This window comes from Nicotiana sylvestris, chromosome 10, assembly GCF_000393655.2.
Source record: "Nicotiana sylvestris chromosome 10, ASM39365v2, whole genome shotgun sequence".
Lineage (NCBI taxonomy): Eukaryota > Viridiplantae > Streptophyta > Magnoliopsida > Solanales > Solanaceae > Nicotiana > Nicotiana sylvestris.
Window position 1 is genome coordinate 14,030,637 of NC_091066.1, and position 18,479 is coordinate 14,049,115.

Here is an 18,479-nt window from a genome sequence, read left to right on the forward strand (position 1 = left end):
TAAAGGAAAGAATATTTTTCAAGAACTTTTATTATTATTAATTAGTGCAAGTTCTATTCCTAATTACCATTGATATAAAGTTTTGCAATTTGTGTTCGCACATCTCATCTTATTCTCATATACTTGTTTTGATCCAATAGGCGAAATTAATTTAATTAATTATGCCTATGATTGAGTTATATATATAATCAAACCCATTTGATTCTAAATCTATGTGAATTATTACAACTATTAACTTTCACATCGTATAAGTTCCTAAACCCTTTTATTATTAAGAAAGAGAACAAGTCTAATTGACTTAATAAAATGATATTGCATGCAATATTACTTACCATATTTGACATCGTGAACATAACGGATTATACTAACTCGTCTTTCAACTATAGATTAGGAACACAACCAATGTTATGCCAAAAGATAGCTAATTGCAACCAATCATCATCTAGCTTTAAACAACAACTAATTAACTAACAAAATAAACTAATAGCATATTTTCTTTGATATTTCCATATTATGCTATACCTATCTAATAATACCGTAAAGTGTAAATAAAGCCAACTTTCTGCCATGCTTCCTATTTACACAACTCAAAGATAACTAAACTAATAAAATTTCAGCATGGATAACATTATTACAAAGTGAAAAAATAAGACAATCAACTTGTAGCCATCAAGTCGAACTCACTACTGGCTATCCAACATGAAATCAAAGTTGAAACTTAAATGTTTAAACTTAAACGATAGGAGGCAATATTACAATTTAAAATTTCATTTATTTGTCATGTTGAATCTCTTTCCAACATAAAGTTTAAGAGATATGTACCTGAAAATGAAGGTAGAAGGAGTAAATTTCAGCAGTTACAGCAGTAATAAATTCTGCAGAATATGCCAAATAATTCAGCAGATTTGAGCAACAAACAGGATCCGGGGAACCCAAATGAACAGTGACGATATTTTTAAAAGACACTGCAGATTTTAACTGAACAATGGAAACAAATAAAGTTGAACAGATTCAACAAAAGAACAATATTTCAGATTTCAGTTTCTTTTCAGTTTCAAATTCCCATTTTTCTGATTTTTTCTGTTTCTGCTGCTGTATCTGTGTGTGTGTGTGTGACTGTTCTCTTTGTTTCTTTTATGTTTCTTCTTCCTCTTCAGATTCCGAAAGGAATTTGATTTTTCTGCTTGATTTTCCACACTCAAATCTGACTTTTCACTCTCTTAAATCTGCTAAGTTAGATTTTCTTTTGAACTACTGATTTTCTCTCTTTCCTTTCTTTTCTGTCTGAAAAGGTTCCTAAATCAGATTTTTTCTTCTTCTCCTCTCCTAAAATCTCTCAAACTCTCTTCAAGTCCCCCTTCTAATCTGATTTCCTTTCTTTTTCTTTCTTAAAATCTTCTGTTTTTTCAGATTTTCTCTTTTTTCTCCTAAATCAGATTTCTTCAATCTAAAAATCTCTGCCTCCTAAAGTCTGTACAGCTCCCTGTATTTATACAAGGCTGGTCCTATACTCTTTTAGTGCTGGATGGACCCTTTTCTCCTTTAAAAATCAGAAAGTTTTTCCATTAAAACTACTTTTGAATAATTTAAAACTAAGTGCTATTTATCCTGTTTTTCAGCAGCCCCATTATCCCTTGTTCCCCATTATTACTTAAATTATAGCCACTATCATATTATTGAAAGCACACTATCACATTACCCTACTGTTTCATTCTAAAATAAACCTGAAATCCTTCTGTAATTACAGCCCTTAAACTAAAATCAGAATATGTTGCAAAACAGATTTTAAAGTCTGCTTTAACAGTTATAACCAGTCCTAGGATTAAAGACAGTACATCACATTTATGCACAAGAGTTGAATTAAGATAGATGATTCTCAATTGAATACTGAACCTGAATAATACCCACTAACATTACACAGAATATGCAGGATCATTTCGACTGAGATTCAAAACTGAACCAAAAAACAAACAAATACAGGAGCATTGTCAATATACTGACAATGCCCTGAAACTCAATGCTCAGAAATCAACACATATACAGCATTCATTTGAATTTACTGGTTTATTAAACAAGAACTAACTGCTTAACAATAACTAATTAACTGGTTATAGCAAAATAATCTATTCAAAACAGGCTATCTCAGTCAACATTTCCAAAAGCAAGATTCATAATACAACTAATCGACGAACTTAATCGAGTCGATTACACACATTGTACATAATCACAATCAACAGAAACAATTCACATTTAGAATCAAGTTGACGGGTAGGGGACAGTATAACAAAATTTGACTAGAAAATTATGAAAAATTAAACAAACTAATGAAACGAACATAGAATACACATAGAATGCACATAAGAAACAGAAATTACCTCTGAACCTTTAAATTCAACTGAACTCAACTCGACTTGGATTTGGACTTTGTTTGAAATCAAACAGACCTTAGTCGAAGTATTTTCCACTGAAAATACTTCGACTAAGGTCGATTAAACCTCAATCTTTATTCAATCTGGACAGAATCCAAAAGTCTGGTATTTTTAGGGTTCTTGAAAGTTCGATTTGAGATTTACTCATTTCTGGTTAGATTCGAGAGAAACCAAAGATGTTCTAGGCACGAGGGAGGTCAGGGGGGTAACTGGTGTGAGTTTGAAGTAGGTTGGGATAAGGTCAGGTTGTACTCGAATCTTCAAATGAAGATTCGAGTAGTTCCAGTATGATTCGAACCATGCAACTAACAGATCCTTGGTGAGGGAATTTAGGAGAAACTGTGGTGTTATTTTGGAGGTCATCGGAGAAGATAAGGTTTTCAGGCCAACCTTCGATTTAAGATTCGAAGAGTTGGGGCCTGATTCGAAGGAAACCAATGTTAGATCTGTGTAGAGGATGTTCAGGGGATTCTAGGGTGTTATTTTGGTGACCGGCGGCGTTGATGCCGCCGGGTTTCAGGCGGTGGGATTCTAGGGCGGCTAGGGTTAGGGGTGGGGTTTGGGGACGATGATGAACAGTGAGAGGAGGGGGGTGTTCAGTTAGGGGCCGGGGTAGGGGCTTGAGCCTTATATAGGGGTGGGGTGGATTGATCTCATCCGTTGGATCAATTAAGATGCACGGTTGAGATCAATCCACTTATCCAAACGACATCGTTTGATTTAAGTTGGGGAAAGGGGTCAACCCGGGGTTGAAATGGATCGGGTTTGGGTGAATTTTTAAGACCGTGGGATCAAGATGGATGAACGGTTCAGATCTAGTTGCCCTTAAACGTCGTCGTTTCATTTATGCAGAAGCTGAACTGGACCGTTTGATTGCAATGAATCAACGACTCAGATTTGAGGTATCTCATGCGGCGTCGTTTAGGCTTGTTCGAATTGGACCGGACAGGGGGATGTTGGATTGGGCTGGGGGGGGGTAATTTGATTTGGGCCTGGATTTTAATCCAGGTCCGATTTTTATTTTACAATTTATTATTATTATTTTTTTATTCTATTTTATTATTTATCATTAAAAAATCCTAACAAAATTTATAAAACAATTTTTAACTTTACACAAAATATTAATCACTTCATAACAACTATTCAACATACAGATAAAACATTAATCACATAGTGGAATATAAAAAATAGAACAAAAATGCATATTTTGGTGATTTTATTTAAATTATCTTTCAAATACATAATTAAATCCTATATGCATGCCACATGTATTTTATTTTAATTTTCATTTTATTATGACAAAGTAAACATTTACGGACATAACACAAATATTTAACACCACGCAAATTCAAGAATTATACAGTAAAAGAAATTTATTTTGTTTTTTGATTTATTTTGGAGTAGTTTTCGTAAGGCAAAACTTACGTGCTCACAGCTGCCCCTCTTTGTGCGGAAACTCGAAGAGTTTTCGTGCAAAGATAAAGTGAGCGGACACGAGCGATTTTTGCCCGTTCAAATACTCCGTGGGAAGCATTTTTTGAAAGATTTGACCGAACCTCTGCTTCAAAGGTTTCCTACATATCCTTGGCTATAAAGGAATCAGGTCAATGTAGTTCGGGAAGTTTTGGGTAGCTGGGACTACCATGGGACTGTGATGTTACTGCTGCTTCGTGCTGTTTTTACTGCTTGCTGACCTCCTTATTACACCTTACTTCAAAGGTAATACAAAAAGCTAAACTAGACTATGATACATGAATTATAAAAATCTTATCTAAATCATACCCTTGCGTTTCTTGTTGTCTTGATATCTTGGTGACTCTTGGGCATTTGACTTATTGCGTCCCGTATTTTTTCATCTGTTTGGGATTCTTGTTGTTTCTTGCTGGGGATTTTGTTGGATTCCTCTGCTTTATTGATTCTAAGTGTGCTCCTTTTTCATATGAGCGGGCTTTTTATTTCAACACTTCAATTGCATTCCCTCGTTCTCCAGGTGGGTGCCTTGACTGCTTCTTTTCTTTCTTCATCCTCGTTCTCCAGGTGGACGCCTGACTTCTTTTTAACTTCTTCATCCTCATTCTCCAGGTGGACGCCTGACTTCTTTTTAACTTCTTCATCCTCATTCTCCAGGTGGATGCCTGACTTCTTTAATTCTTATCCTCGTTCTCCAGGTGGACGCCTGACTTCTTCAATTCTCCATCCTCATTCTCCAGGTGGACGCCTGACTTCTTCAATTCTTCATCCTTATTCTCCAGGTGGACGCCTGACTTCTTTAATTCTTATCCTCATTCTCCAGGTGGACGCCTGACTTCTTTAATTCTTATCCTCATTCTCCAGGTGGACGCCTGACTTCTTTAATTCTTATCCTCATTCTCCAGGTGGACGCCTGACTTCTTTAATTCTTCATCCTCATTCTCCAGGTGGACGCCTGACTTCTTTAATTCTTCATCCTCATTCTCCAGGTGGACGCCTGACTTCTTTAATTCTTATCCTCATTCTCCAGGTGGACGCCTGACTTCTTTTTAACTTCTTCATCCTCGTTCTCCAGGTGGACGCCTGACTTCTTTCTTTTCTTCCTCATTCTCCAGGTGGACGCCTGACTTCTTTAATTCTTCGTCCTCATTCTCCAGGTGGACGCCTGACTTCTTTAATTCTTCATCCTCATTCTCCAGGTGGACGCCTGACTTCTTTAATTCTCATCCTCATTCTCCAGGTAGACGCCTGACTTCTTCAATTCTCATCCTCATTCTCCAGGTGGACGCCTGACTTCTTCAATTCTCATCCTCATTCTCCAGGTGGACGCCTGACTTCTTCAATTCTCATCCTCATTCTCCAGGTGGACGCCTGACTTCTTCTTTTCTCATCCTCATTCTCCAGGTGGACGCCTGACTTCTTCAATTCTTCATCCTCATTCTCCAGGTGGACGCCTGACTTCTTTAATTCTTATCCTCATTCTCCAGGTGGACGCCTGACTTCTTTAATTCTTATCCTCATTCTCTAGGTGGACGCCTGACTTCTTTAATTCTTCATCCTCATTCTCCAGGTGAACGCCTGACTTCTTTAATTCTTATCCTCATTCTCCAGGTGGACGCCTGACTTCTTTAATTCTCATCCTCATTCTCCAGGTGGACGCCTGATTTCTTCAATTCTTCATCCGCATTCTCCAGGTGGACGCCTGACTTCTTTAATTCTCCTATCCTCTACCAAGTGTTTCCTGACACCAATGTTGTTTTTGCCCCTGTTTTAAATCAAAGAAAACTTCGTTAGTTTAAAGCAGGGTGGTTAACTGGGGTATTCCTGCCGATGGTGGGGCTTCTTCTTCGTCTTGTTTTATTGCCTTGGAATGGTTGAAAAAGACTGTTTTGTCTTTGTGATTGATCCTTGACTATAGGATTCCCCTCTGTATGTTTTCCTTCAAACCCTTTTAGCTGTAATCATATGTCCCTCCTGACATTGCTGATCCACTTTTGATTTCACTTTTCTTACACCCATATCCTATTATTTTATCTCCCGCCTTTCATGGCCGTATTATGTATCATATAACCTTGAATCTTGGTAGTATACTTTGACATTCCTTCTTATTTGTTTGGAATAAAACTTATCTCAAAGCTTTAGAAAAGTAAGATTATTAGTGACGAAACACGCTGATTTCGACAATTATAGAATGAAAAGAAAAATCCGGATTTGGATGACTGTTTGGAAAAGGAATAAACTTATCTGATTGGAGTCACTGACGCCAATGATCAGGGTATGCATTTTGGATTAATCAACCCAGTCTTTTAATCAATCTCCTTTCAATTGCCTCATTTTTTGGTTTTCCCCAAAATTTCCATAATTCTGAGTCCTTTATTTTTCATTTTGCAGACCTGTTGGACTTGCAGTATATCAAAGAGTTTTCACCGATAAACTCTCCTTATTTGTTCATTTCTTACTTCTTTTTCGCCTTATGGTGCCTGCGAAGGTTTTCACCAATAAGACTCTCTCATTTTACTTTCTCTCAACTTCCATCGCCTTATGGTGCCCGTGTGGGTTTTCACTTATAAGACTCTCTCATTTTTACTTTCTTTTCTTGTTTGTACCAGAGTGTTATGAACCATCTTCATTTGTTCGACTCAGCATTTTTCTAAGATTGATCGAAAGGTCTTTTTGGTATGTGGTTGGAAATGGAAAGGTATCAAAAGCTAAACAGTTTTGGTATGGGTTTAAAATTACAACTCTTGGAATCTTTTCTTATTTCCAATACAATTCTTGCCCCAGTTTTCGTGATTGAGGTCGCTTGATGTTTCTTTTTGTGCACATTATGTATATTGTGCACCCTATGACCGAGCCGTGAGGCGCCTACGTATCCTTCTTTGAGGAATCAGGTCAAACGTAGTTCACTTGATGATAGTGATTTTTTTTTTGCTTCCAAGAGGGGGTAGAAAAGAAACAAGTATGGCTCAAAGGGGGGAAACAAAGGGTATAGTGTTTGGATAGCAGAATAAATGGCCTTTGTCATTCCAATCTTCGAAATAATGCTAAATACAAACATTCAAAAATTTTATGCATAATATCTCTTTACCGCGTCAGAATTGATCGCCATATCTATGCATTTGCCTTCAATATCTTTTAAACATAGTGCACCATTCGATAATACTCTGGTCACAATGAATGGTCCTTGCCAATTAGGGGCAAATTTGCCTTTTGCCTCGACCTGATGTGGAAGAATACGTTTCAGCACATGCTGACCTACTTCAAACTTCCGGGGACGCACCTTCTTGTTGTATGCTCTTTCTATTCTTCTTTGATATAATTGACCATGACATACTGCGGCCAATCGTTTTTCATCAATCAAGTTTAACTGTTCCAGACGGGTCTTGACCCATTCATCATCATCAATCTTTGCTTCGGCGATGATCCGAAGGGAAGGAATCTCAACTTCTGCGGGAATTACTGCTTCAGTGCCGTATACCAACAAATAAGGAGTTGCTCCTACTGAAGTGCGAATAGTAGTGCGGTATCCCAATAATGCAAATGGTAATTTTTCATGCCATTGTTTTGATCCTTCTATCATTTTCCGAAGTATCTTCTTTATGTTTTTGTTGGCTGCTTCTACTGCTCCGTTCGCCTTGGGCCGATATGGGGTAGAATTACGATGTGTAATCTTAAACTGTTGACATACTTCCTTCATTAAATTGCTGTTAAGATTAGCACCGTTATCTGTGATGATCACCTTCGGGATTCCGAATCGACATATGATATTTGAGTGGACAAAATCGACCACAGCTTTCTTGGTCACTGATTTGAATGTCTTGGCCTCAACCCATTTGGTAAAATAATCAATAGCTACCAGAATGAACCTGTGCCCATTGGATGCTGCCGGCTCAATTGGTCCAATCACATCCATGCCCCAGGCAACGAAGGGCCATGGTGCCGACATTGTGTGCAACTCGGATGGTGGAGAATGAATCAAATCTCCGTGTATTTGGCATTGATGACACTTGCGCACAAAACTGATACAATCTCGCTCCATGGTAAGCCAATAGTAACCGGCTCGGAGGATTTTCTTTGCCAACACATATCCACTCATGTGGGGTCCGCAAACTCCTGAATGTACTTCAGACATGACAGTTGTAGCTTGTCTGGCATCTATGCATCTTAATAATCCAAGATCTGGTGTTCTTTTATACAAAACTCCTCCGCTTAAGAAGAATCCATTTGCCAATCGCCTAATGGTCCTCTTTTGATCTCCTGTGGCTTGTGCGGGATATATCCCCATCCTGATATACTCCTTGATGTCGTGGAACCATGGTTCACCATCAAATTCTTCTTCAACCATATTGCAATAAGCGTGCTGATCGTGGACTTGAATATGTATTGGATCTACATAAGCTTTGTCCGGATGGTGCAACATTGATGCCAGGGTAGCCAATGCATCGGCAACCTCATTATGGATTCTTGGAATATGTTGGAATTCCACTGATTGAAACCGCTGACAAAGATCATGTAGACATTGTCGGTATGGTATGAGCTTCAAGTCTCGGGTTTCCCATTCTCCTTGAATTTGATGTACCAAAAGATCCGAATCTCCCATGACTAAGATTTCTCGGATACCCATGTCTGCGGCTAGCCTTAACCCCAAAATGCAAGCTTCATATTCAGCCATATTATTGGTGCAATAAAATCGCAATTGAGCCGTAACAGGATAGTGATGCCCTGTTTCAGAAATGATTACAGCTCCTATCCCGACTCCTTTCATGTTAGCGGCTCCATCAAAGAAAAGTTTCCAGCCAGGCTTTTCAATTCGCTCCACCTCGTCGATATGCATTGTTTCTTCATCAGGAAAATAAGTTTTCAACGGCTCATATTCCTCATCGACCGGGTTTTCGGCTAAATGATCGGCCAGTGCTTGAGCCTTCATTGCAGTTCGAGTCACATAGATGATGTCGAATTCTGTGAGCAATATCTGCCACTTTGCAAGTCTTCCCGTTGGCATAGGCTTTTGAAAAATGTATTTCAATGGATCCAACCGAGAAATGAGGTAAGTAGTGTAGGATGACAAATAGTGTTTCAATTTTTGAGCTACCCATGTTAGGGCGCAACATGTCTTTTCCAGATGAGTATACTTAACCTCATAAGCTGTGAACTTCTTGCTAAGGTAGTAGATGGCCTGTTCTTTTCTGCCAGTGAGGTCATGCTGCCCCAATACACAACCAAATGAATTTTCCAAAACCGTCAAGTAAAGAATCAAAGGTCTTCCTGGCTCTGGCGGGACCAACACGGGTGGGTTTGATAAGTACCCTTTTATTTTATCGAACGCTTCCTGACACTCATCGGTCCATTTGATCGCAGCATCCTTTTTCAACAATTTGAAAATTGGCTCACAGGTTGTTGTGAGCTGAGCAATAAACCTGCTGATGTAATTTAACCTTCCCAACAAACTCATTACTTCAGTTTTGTTTCTTGGAGGTGGCAATTTTTGGATGGCTTTGATCTTTGATGGGTCTAGCTCGATGCCTCGTCGACTGACTATGAATCCCAGCAACTTTCCAGATGGAACTCCAAATGCACACTTGGCAGGGTTAAGCTTGAGGTTGTACCTGCGAAGTCTTAAGAAGAACTTCCTCAAATCCCCAACGTGGTTGGCCTGATGCTTTGATTTTATGATCACATCGTCCACGTATACCTCAATCTCCTTGTGTATCATATCATGAAACACTGTGGTCATTGCTCTCATATAGGTTGCTCTGGCGTTCTTTAAACCGAATGGCATTACCCGGTAGCAATAAGTTCCCCATGGTGTGATGAATGCCGTCTTTTCTGCATCTTTTTCATCCATTAAAATTTGATGATACCCGGCATAACAATCCACGAAAGACCCTATATCATGCTTGGCACAATTGTCGATCAAAATATGGATATTAGGTAATGGGAAATTATCCTTTGGACTTGCTTTGTTGAGATTGCGATAGTCGACGCATACTCTAATTTTGCCGTCTTTCTTTGGTACAGGAACGATATTAGCCAACCAAACAGGATATCGAGTGACTCGAATGACCTTTGCTTCCAATTGTTTGGTGATTTCTTCCTTAATTCTCACACTCATGTCAGGCTTGAATTTTCTCAGCCTCTGCTTGACAGGAGGCACCGTTGGATCGGTGGGCAATTTGTGAACCACTAAATCAGTGCTCAGGCCTGGCATGTCATCATACGACCATGCAAAAACATCTTTGAATTCTATGAGTGCTTTAATTAACTCCTCTCGGATCTTTGGTTCCAGATGGACACTTATTTTAGTTTCTCGGATATTACTCGTGTCCCCTATATTGATGTCCTCGGTATCACTCAAGTTAGGTTTGATTTTTTCCTCAAAGTGAATTAACTCTTTACTAATCTCTTCAAAAACCTCATCTTCATCATATTCTGATTCATAATCACAATATATTTCTTGAATTATTACTTCGGAACCAGATTGATTTTTAAGACTGGGCTGAGGATTCCTCATGCATGCCATATCACTAGAGCCAGCGTAAAAGGAACTGTACAGGAAAGAAGAAAAAGAAAAGAAAACTATCAGGAATGATAATAAAAAGGAAACTGCTTTTTATTGGATGATGAAAGATAACAAGGTTTGCACACTTCAAACAAACTGTAAGATAAGCTTTGGGATTACAACCCTGAAGTAACCCAAACAAACTGAAAGAAAATCAAAATAAACTACCAAGACTCCTTTCGAATTGGGAGAGGAGTGGCTTTCCAATTATTGAGCTTTGTTTCTGGCCCAACGAATTGAACTTCTGCGTTGCTACACCCTTCTCCGCTTTCCAACATATTCACATCACTAAACAATTTCTCGAACCTTTCAATTAATTCCTCCTCAGGATTGACCCGGGATTTAGGAATTGTTGTTATCGGGCGATTTTTAGCACCGGTCTTGACAAAAGACTTTGACAGATGTGGGACTGGTTTTGGAAGAACCCATGCTTGGTGTTTCAGCTTCCTAGCCCTTATCACGTCATTGGCAGTGGGTATGAACCCCAAACCGAATGTTCCCCAGTTCTCGGGGAGAGATACTGGTTGTATAATTCCTTGCAAAGATAAACCCAGACCTTTGCCGGGTATAAAGCCATTCTTTAACATTTCATAAGCTACCATGACTGATGCAGAGGATATCTTTGGATTTGGAAGGTATTTCCCCTCTGGAATTTTCTCTATTGACACTGTGTCGGACACTTGGTATACCCATGGTCCCTGGTCAATTTCTGTTCCCTCGATCGGTACAATGGTACTGCTGTGAGCATTTAAACTTTCTTCTCCATGCACGACTATTTCTTGATGATCCCATTCAAACTTGACAGCCTGATGTAGTGTTGACGGGACTGCTTTAGCAGCATGGATCCATGGTCGACCCAACAACAAGTTGTAAGAAATAGTTATGTCCAACACTTGGAATTCCATTGTGAATTCAACTAGCCCTATATTTAGTTCCAACACTATGTCGCCAAATGAATCTCTGCTTCCACCGTCAAATCCCCGTACGCAAATACTATTTTTCTGGATCCTCTCCTCTTTAATTTTTAATTTGCTTAAAGTGGAGAGAGGGCAGATATTTGCACTTGACCCATTGTCAACCAATACCCGGGTTACTACGGAGTTTTCACATTTCACGGTGAGGTAAAGAGCTCTGTTGTGCTCAGTACCTTCCACAGGTAATTCGTCATCAGCAAATGTAATTCTGTTTGTCTCAAAGATTCTGTTGGCTATTTTTCCCAAATGATTTACAGAGATCTTTTCAGGAACATGAGCCTCATTCAAGGATTTTCATCAAAGCCAGACGGTGCTCCTCTGAATGGATCAGTAATGACAATAATGAAATTTGAGCGGGGGTCTTCTTTAATTGATCCACAACAGAATAATCATGGAGTTTCATTTTTCTTAAAAAATCTTCCGCCTCTTCTTCCGTCACAGCTCTCTTTGTTGGCGTTGGATTATTTTTAGTTTTTCTTAACTCTTCGGGAGTAAAACATCTTCCCGAACGAGTCAAGCCTTGCACCTCACACACTTCTTCCTTGATTTCTTTTCCCTTGTACATTACAGTCAACCGTTCATAATTCCATGGGATGGCTTTGTTGTTGATGACCGACAGCTGGATTACAGGTGCGATAATAACCCGATCTGTACGGGCTCCTTCCACGAATACAATGGGTTTGTTAGCAACCCCTGGTACTATCACTTTCGGCCTTTCTTGTTTTGCGGCAACTTTGCTCGATGATCCCTCATCGACTATCATAGACGGTTCATCACCATTTTTGTTCTGCTTAGACACCGGCTTCTCCTCCATTAACTGCTTATCTGGCTTGGTTTCATGAGACTTGATCATCATGACAGTTTGTGACGGCTTCTTTGTCTCCCCATCAGCTTGTATGATTTCTATCATATTAGCCTCTTGATGGGCTGGCATTGGATTTCTATTGATATTTGGAGCTTCGGGGGTTTGAACCTCGATTTTATTAGTATCAATCAGCTCTTGTATTGCATTTTTCAAATGCCAGCATTTCTCCGTATCATGGCCTGGTGCACCGGAGCAATATTCACAGCTAATGGTGTAATCCAGATTCTTTGGAGGAGGATTGGGTAGTTTGGATTGTATTGGTCTCAGCATGTCTAGCTGTCTCAGCCTGTGGAACAGACTAGTGTAAGACTCTCCCAATGGAGTGTAAGTTTTCTTTTTCTGTTCCCTTTCTCCCCTGAATGCTGGCCTAGGCCTGAAACCTGGTCCGGGATAGGCTCGTGGGTAAGTATTTGGTGTGACAGGAGCACGCCAATTGGTGTGAACAGGTGGCTGATTGTATGCTTGAGCATGGTTAATGGAAAAATGAGGCTCTGAAGGGTGATAGTAGTGTTGGGATGAATCATGGTGGTAAGCTGATTGGCGAGGTCGTTGTTGATTATAGTAAAGCGGTGAACCTCTGGGTCCCGGCCAAATTCCTGAATCAACTACTGCTGCTTCCTCCCTCTTCTTTCTTCCGATTCCTCCTACCCCGCCTTGAATAGCTTGAGTAGTTGCCTTAATTGCTGAATAGCTCATGATTTTATTTGTCTTGAGGCCTTCTTCCACCATACCTCCCATCTTCACTACTTCGTTGAATGATTTCCCAACTGCTGAAACCAAATGGGCATAGTAAGTCGGTTCCAAGGCTTGGAGGAAGTAGTCTACCATTTCGCTCTCCTTCATAGGAGGATCCACTCTTGCTGCCTGTTCTCTCCACCGAAAACCATACTCTCTGAAACTTTCATTATGTTTCTTCTCAAATTTTGTCAAAGATAATCGATCTGGGATGATTTCCAGATTGTATTGGAAATGGTATGCGAATGCCTGTGCCAGGTCATCCCAGGTGTACCATCTCCCATGGTCCTGGCGTGTATACCACTCCAAAGCTGATCCGCTTAAACTTTGACTGAAGTAAGCCATTAATAATTCATCTTTTCCCCCAGCTCCTCGCATCTTGCTACAGAAACCCCTTAAGTGGGCTACTGGGTCGCCGTGCCCGCTGTATAGGTCAAATTTGGGCATCTTGAAACCGACTGGCAATTGTACATTGGGGAATAAGCATAAGTCTTTGTATGCTACACTGACTTACCCGCCTAATCCTCGCATGTCTCTGAACGATTGTTCTAGACTCTTGACCTTCCTGAACATCTCTTCTTGTTCAACATTTTTAGTTGGCTTGTCAATTTCGGTTGGGAGATCAAAATGAGGAGTAGTTGAATGAATTTCGGAAGCTTTGAGGGTGGGCTCCGGGGGCAATATTGGTTGTCCTGGGCCTGGAATGTAGGCTCACTAGGAGATTTGTGGAATATAGCAAGGGGAGGTGCTACGAAAACAGGAGTCATAGGTGGAGGAAAATATGGAACGGGTTTCGGAGGTGGAGACTGCGGTGTCTGAGAGGTGGTGCTTCGGTAGTGTTGGTAAATGGGGAAGTTTGGGGATAATTCAGTGGTGATATTATCCTGAGTTTGGGTCATTGATGGAGCAGGGTTATTTGGGTAAGATGGGGGTAGCTGTCCTGTAGACCATGCTTGGTACATCTCAGCCATTTGCTGCTTGAGCTTAAACATCTCTTCTTTCATTTTCCCGACATCCATCTCCTCTAGCTCCATACCTGTGTCAACATCTGGGATAGACATACTTTCGGGTATTGGTCCTTTTGATCTTGTGTGATAGTGATAATATGCCAGTATACTCTTTAGGGAAACTAACTGCTTGAATTCTGAAAATGAACAAACTTGTTAGTTTTGAGAGTTTAACACATATATAATCACACGTTGAGATGCAATGCTCCTAGACAAATAATCCCTTTCTATTATGCATTTGCTCGGCTGCTTGTGTCGTCCCAGCTTTCTTGAAATTTTTATTGTTATTCACTTTTATTTATTATATATATCTTTTATCGTGGTGGTCGAATCTTAGAGATTGCCTACGTATCATGCCTTACATGAATCAGACCTTGCGTAGTTCGGACTAAAGGCAATCACTTTTATTCATTACACAAAGATGGAATTACATTTGAAAACTTTTAAGAAAATGGCTTGAAACACACACACTTAAATCAAAATAAAAGATACAATTCTTAACATCTCACAACATGCCCCACTTTCCACTTTTGTTGTCAAATATTGGATTATCTGCTCAATGTGGGGCTTGACCTGGATGGCCTCCCAGCGTACGATACATCCTTTCCAACTCCATTGCTAGATGACGAGCAAAAGTGGGCGCATGCTCTGTAAACCTTTTATAATCCATTCCTTGGCAGTTTACATATCTTTGAGATGTGAAGACTGCCAGGTCGTGGATTTGTGCCCTGAAACCTTGGAGACGTTGGTCTTGGTCTTGCAATTGCTGCTGACGAGTGGTAGCTATATCTCTGACACGGTTTTCACGATCTAGAGCTGATTCTAACAGAGCTCGGAGTCTGGCCTGCTCTAATCTTGCTTGCGATCTTTCCCTGTCGAGGTCTGCTTGTTGATGTTCTCTGTTGCATCTTCTTGCCTCTTCTAGTTGTGCACGAAGCTGGTCTTCTGATCGCATCCAATAGTCTTTTTCCTTCTTGAATTGTGCCTTGTCTTTTTCGGATTGCCTATCTTGGCGTTCCTTGTTAGATCTGGCTTCTTCGTTTAATTGTTGGATCCTTTCTTTTGCTTTGCTCAATGCCCTTTCGTTTTCCGCAAGAATGGAATCATAATCTTGCATTTTTTCAAAGAGATTGGCGATGGTTTTTTGATCCTTCCAGCTCCTCTTTGGCGTTTCAGAAACTCTTTTCATTTTTTGGAATCGAGCATGAAGATTTTCATTCTCACAAGCTAGACTCTTTTTCTCGCCTTCGGCTTCTTGTGCTTGCAAATCTTTCTCCAAACTGAGGCTTCTTAGATTTTCTTTTAGGGCATGAATAGTTGCTTTGTACCCCTTTTCCTTTTCTCCCCAGATCAATCGTTCTTGGATTTTATCATTGAAGTTTTGAACATGGGGTCTTTTTGTTGGCCTTCTTAGCTTAGGCTCTGGTACATCATCCACGCGAGACCATTTTTCAAACCACCTGGATTTATCATTGAGCAATTTGGAGGGAAACCTGTTTATAAGATATGTGGCAGTCAAAACACAATTACCCCAAAATCTGATTGGTAACTTGGACTGAAACAATAAAGCTCGAGAAGTTTCCAGCAAATACCTATGCTTCCTCTCCACCACACCATTCTGTTGTGGTGTGTGAGGGCATGAAGTCAGATGAATAATACCATTATCAAGAAAGAATTGACTGCAGAATTACTGGATCCTAATTCAAAAGCATTATCACTTCTTACTGACTGAATTGTTATATGAAATTGTGTTTGTACCATGGCTATAAAAGCTTTTAATAAAGGAAAAACATTGCTCTTAGAACCCATGAGATGAGTCCAAGTAGCTCTTGTAAATCATCAACAATGGTGAAGAAGTATTTGCAACCATTATAAGTAGGGCTGCTATAGGGTCCCCAGGTGTCCACATGGACAAGTTGGAAAGAAGAAGATGTTTTAATGCAACTATCTGGAAAAGGAAGCCTAGGTTGTCTAGCTAAAGAACAAATAGAACAAACAAAAGGTTGTTTATTAGAGAATTTGCAAGGAAAAACAGAAATGTCTTTCATTCTACTAAAAGGCATATGCCCTAATTGATTGTGCCATAAAATCTCCATTTTATTGACATCAGATTGGTATGTACAATGGGATACAGGAAACAATGGAGAATGGTATTTACAACTGGAAACGGAATCAGAATCACAAGTGGAAGTAAGTACAGTAGAGACAGTAGAAGAACCATCTACCAGAAGCTTGTAAAGACCATGATCCACTTTACCAACTTCCACTGGCCTCTTCAGTGAAGGGCCCTAGAGAAGACAAGAAAACTTGCTGAATAGAAGATCACAATCCAAATATGAGACACGTTTATAAACAAAAATAAGATTGTAGTGAAAACTAGGAACATAGAGAACATGATTCAAGGTGAAAGATAAGAAGTGCAGGGAGCCAGTACAAGTGACTTTGGCCTTGTAGCCATTAGGAAGGGTAACTAGATAAGGAATAACAAGAGGCTTAATGTCAAAAAAAAGGTCTCTATTAGAAAGTCATGTGATCTGTGGCTCCAGAATCTATAATCCAAATGCAGTCATTAACTCTAGTTAGCATGCATGCACCATAACTAACACCTACACATGCAGGGGAAGGAACCATACCAGCAAAATTGGCAGAACCCATAAGACCGTATTGAGTAGGTGAATCAGAAACATGATTCTGCTGCAACAAGTGTAGCAATTGAGTGTATTGTTCTTTAGTTAGCCCAAGGACCAATGAACCAGAGTCAGGAGGACACTCAGATGGAAGATTAGTTGAATCAGAATTTACACCAAGGTTCTGAACTTCAACATTCCTAGCAATTCTCTTCCCTTTGGTGAACTTAAAATTGGGTGAAAAACCATGAAGTTTATAGCACTTCTCAATGAGATGCCCAGGTTTTTTGCAATATTTGCACACCAAATTGGACTTTCTCTGATCAAAATTGACTCTTCGAATATATTATTTTGGAGTAATAGGAAGTTGATTGGCTGTTGAATGTTTGTTAACAGAATTGTGAAAGTTGACATTAAAAAAGGCTGATTCATTGTTGAACTGAGGACTAGGACTGACTTGTCTTTGTCTTTCATCTTGGAGAAGAATATTGTAAGCATTATCTAGAGAAGGTAGAGGCTGCATCATGAGCAAATTACTCCGGACACTAACATAAGCGTCGTTCAACCCCATGAGAAATTGATAGAGTTTGTTCTCCTCTTCCTCCTCAGACCTACCCCCACAATTACATCTATTGGCATACTTAGAGTGCAAGAAAGCCAACTCGTCCCAAAGTTTCTTCAACTTATTGAAATATGAAGCAATGTCTAATGAACCCTGATTAGTGAAAGCCAATTCTTTTTTAATTCAAATACTTTGGTCCCATCAACCGACCCATACCTCTTATTAAGATGGTTCCAAATATTCTGAGCAGTTTCTGAGCATTGGACGCTCTCAGCAATGTCAGGGGATAAGGAACTAGTCATCCACGAAATGACCATGTTATTACACCTATCCCACAGTTTAATTTGAGGAGAGTCATCAACAGGTCTAGGGCATGACCCATCTATAAAGGCAATTTTGTTTCTGGTTGATAAGGAGACGATCATACTCCTTCGCCAACCCCCAAAATCAGTCCCAGAAAAAGGGTTAGAAACAAGAGAGATCCCATGGACATCAGAAGATGAAAGATGAAGAGGATTTAAGGGATCTGAGACATAAGTGCTAGAGCTGCTAGAGCTAACAGAGGTATCCACAACAACCATGATGTAGAAGCACAAGTAATCACAGCATCAAGAAAAAACACCACAAAAATCAGGCATGTAAGGACAAAAGAAGTGGAGAACACAATACCAAAGGTTCTTCGCGACTGGAAGAACTACAGCCTTCAAAATCGCAAACAGAGAAAGACTGAAGAAACCAGTATCAATTGTCACAAACCCTAGCTCACGAAAAAGAACTCAAAACCAGCATTTAGTGAAAAAGACTTCAAACAGGCCATGAACATTGTAGAAGGTTAATTCGGAGTAAAGCCAATAGCAAACCAAAGAGTCCTTGGCAGAAAAACGAGAAATTGATGAAAGCAACCAAAAAACCGACGAAATTCTGGAGAACCCATGAAACTTGAACAAAAATGAACAAGGCTAAGATCGGACGAACCGGCAGCGTGAAATGAAACAGAATCATCGCTCTGATACCATGTTAATGTGTGAAACAAGATTGGCTTGAATCAATTTGTATCTAGAGCTTGTATTGGAATGAACGAAGAGAGAACTCTTTTCTTATTGTATCAGAAAATAGAATGAATAGTTCTGCTGTTTCTAGAAACCTCTACTACTTATATATATGACCCGGAAATTACTACTTTGGGCTTAAGTCCAATCCAGACTACATACATAAATAAATGTACAATATAGCCATAATATTAAGTTGGGC

General features: G+C 39.7%; 1 protein-coding gene across 1 annotated transcript; it reads right to left on the bottom strand.

Annotated features, from left to right (window-relative positions):
* Positions 1-669: 669 nt before the first annotated feature.
* LOC138879022 (uncharacterized) lies at positions 670-17,809 on the bottom strand. The gene is made up of 8 exons (XM_070158594.1): positions 17,495-17,809; positions 17,124-17,381; positions 16,650-16,892; positions 15,831-16,327; positions 15,570-15,718; positions 1,725-1,816; positions 823-978; positions 670-690 (listed from the first exon to the last, which is right to left on the bottom strand). Exons 1-8 carry the CDS (start codon positions 17,807-17,809, stop codon positions 670-672), a joined length of 1,731 nt encoding a protein of 576 aa, XP_070014695.1.
* Positions 17,810-18,479: the final 670 nt, after the last annotated feature.